Source organism: Trichoderma citrinoviride, assembly GCF_003025115.1.
Source record: "Trichoderma citrinoviride strain TUCIM 6016 unplaced genomic scaffold BBK36scaffold_372, whole genome shotgun sequence".
Taxonomy (NCBI): Eukaryota; Fungi; Ascomycota; class Sordariomycetes; order Hypocreales; family Hypocreaceae; genus Trichoderma; species Trichoderma citrinoviride.
Window position 1 is genome coordinate 1 of NW_020195080.1, and position 1,309 is coordinate 1,309.

The 1,309-nt window shown below is 64.0% G+C and overlaps 1 protein-coding gene across 1 annotated transcript; it reads left to right on the forward strand.

Moving 5' to 3' along the window:
- On the forward strand, positions 1-1,278 carry BBK36DRAFT_1131568 (SNF5-domain-containing protein; the record flags this gene model as incomplete). The annotated part of the gene is made up of 2 exons (XM_024891997.1): positions 1-244; positions 314-1,278. Coding segments are annotated over 2 exons (1,209 nt in total), but the record flags the coding sequence as incomplete, so codon positions are not given.
- Between the last annotated feature and the right edge of the window lie 31 nt (positions 1,279-1,309).

Here is a 1,309-nt window from a genome sequence, read left to right on the forward strand (position 1 = left end):
GACATCTCCCTGCCCCAGTACCGGCCGCAGGAGATGACGGTGCCCTACAAGCTGCGCGACATCTTCTGCTGGAACCTGCACGAGACGCTCATCACGACGGACCAGTTTGCGCAGACGCTGGCCCAGGACCTGGACCTGCCCAACCGGCCGGCCGTCATTGCGGAGATTAGCAAGCAGATCCGGACGCAGCTGGAAGAGTATGCCGGCGTTGCCCTGCACCCGCTCTTCCACACCGAGGCACCTGGTACTGCGGCGCCACCGCCGCCTAGCCAGGGAGCCGCGACAGCCGCTGCTGCGGGCTCGGGAACAGCAGCCGGAACCCCGAGGCCCAGCATATTCAAGTCCCGCGACGACTCGCCCGCTTCGTTTGCGAGGGGCGTGTCTCGGCCTGAGACTCCCATACAGACGGGTGGCCAGGCGACGCCGACACCGCAGCCGCAGACATCGCAGGCACCCGACGTCACAGCCGAAGCCACTCCTATCCTGCCTGATTCTGACGACTACAACCCCGACGACACTTATCGATGCATCATCAACCTGAGTCTCAACCTCTCCTCCATGCTGTACACGGACAAGTTTGAGTGGTCGCTTCTCCACCCCCCGGGCACTGCCGAGGCATTTGCAAAGGCAACTTGTGCCGATCTGGGACTGGCGGGCGAGTGGGTTCCGGCAATGACACATGCCATCTACGAGGCGGTCCTTCGCCTCAAGAAGGAAGCCTGCGAGGCTGGAGGCCTTGTGGGAGGCTGGGGCGGAGCGCAGCAGGAGCTGCCAAACGACGCCGCACATGGCCAAGAGGCTGGCTGGAGGTACGACCCCGACCACCTGGCTGATGAGTGGGAGCCCAAGGTCGAGTTCCTCAGCAAAGAAGAGATGGAGAAGCGGGAGGGCGACCGCGAGCGGCAGATTCGTCGGCTGCGGCGTGAGACGGCGCGATTCAGCTCGACCACCGGCATGATGGGAGGCACTCCTTTCGGTGCGGGCACGGCCGTCGAGGCCGAGGAAGAACGAATGGGCAGAGGCGAACGGTCCAAGAAGAAGCGACGGTTCCGCAGCCTAAGTCCCCTCGCCCGCGGCGGAACTCCGCTGGGGCGACTGACGCCAGACGTGGGCGGATACGGTGGAGGAGTAGGGGCCCTGACGGACATGGAGAGAATGACCTGGCGATGCTCGCACTGCCGTACGTGGGGGACGAGCGTCTGGGCGGTCCGAGACGGCCCTGCCGGCCCCAAGGTGAGTTCTTCTGTTCTCAACATTCGATGGTGGAATCCAAACTAACCTTGTTATTTCAGTCTCTGTGCGCCAACTG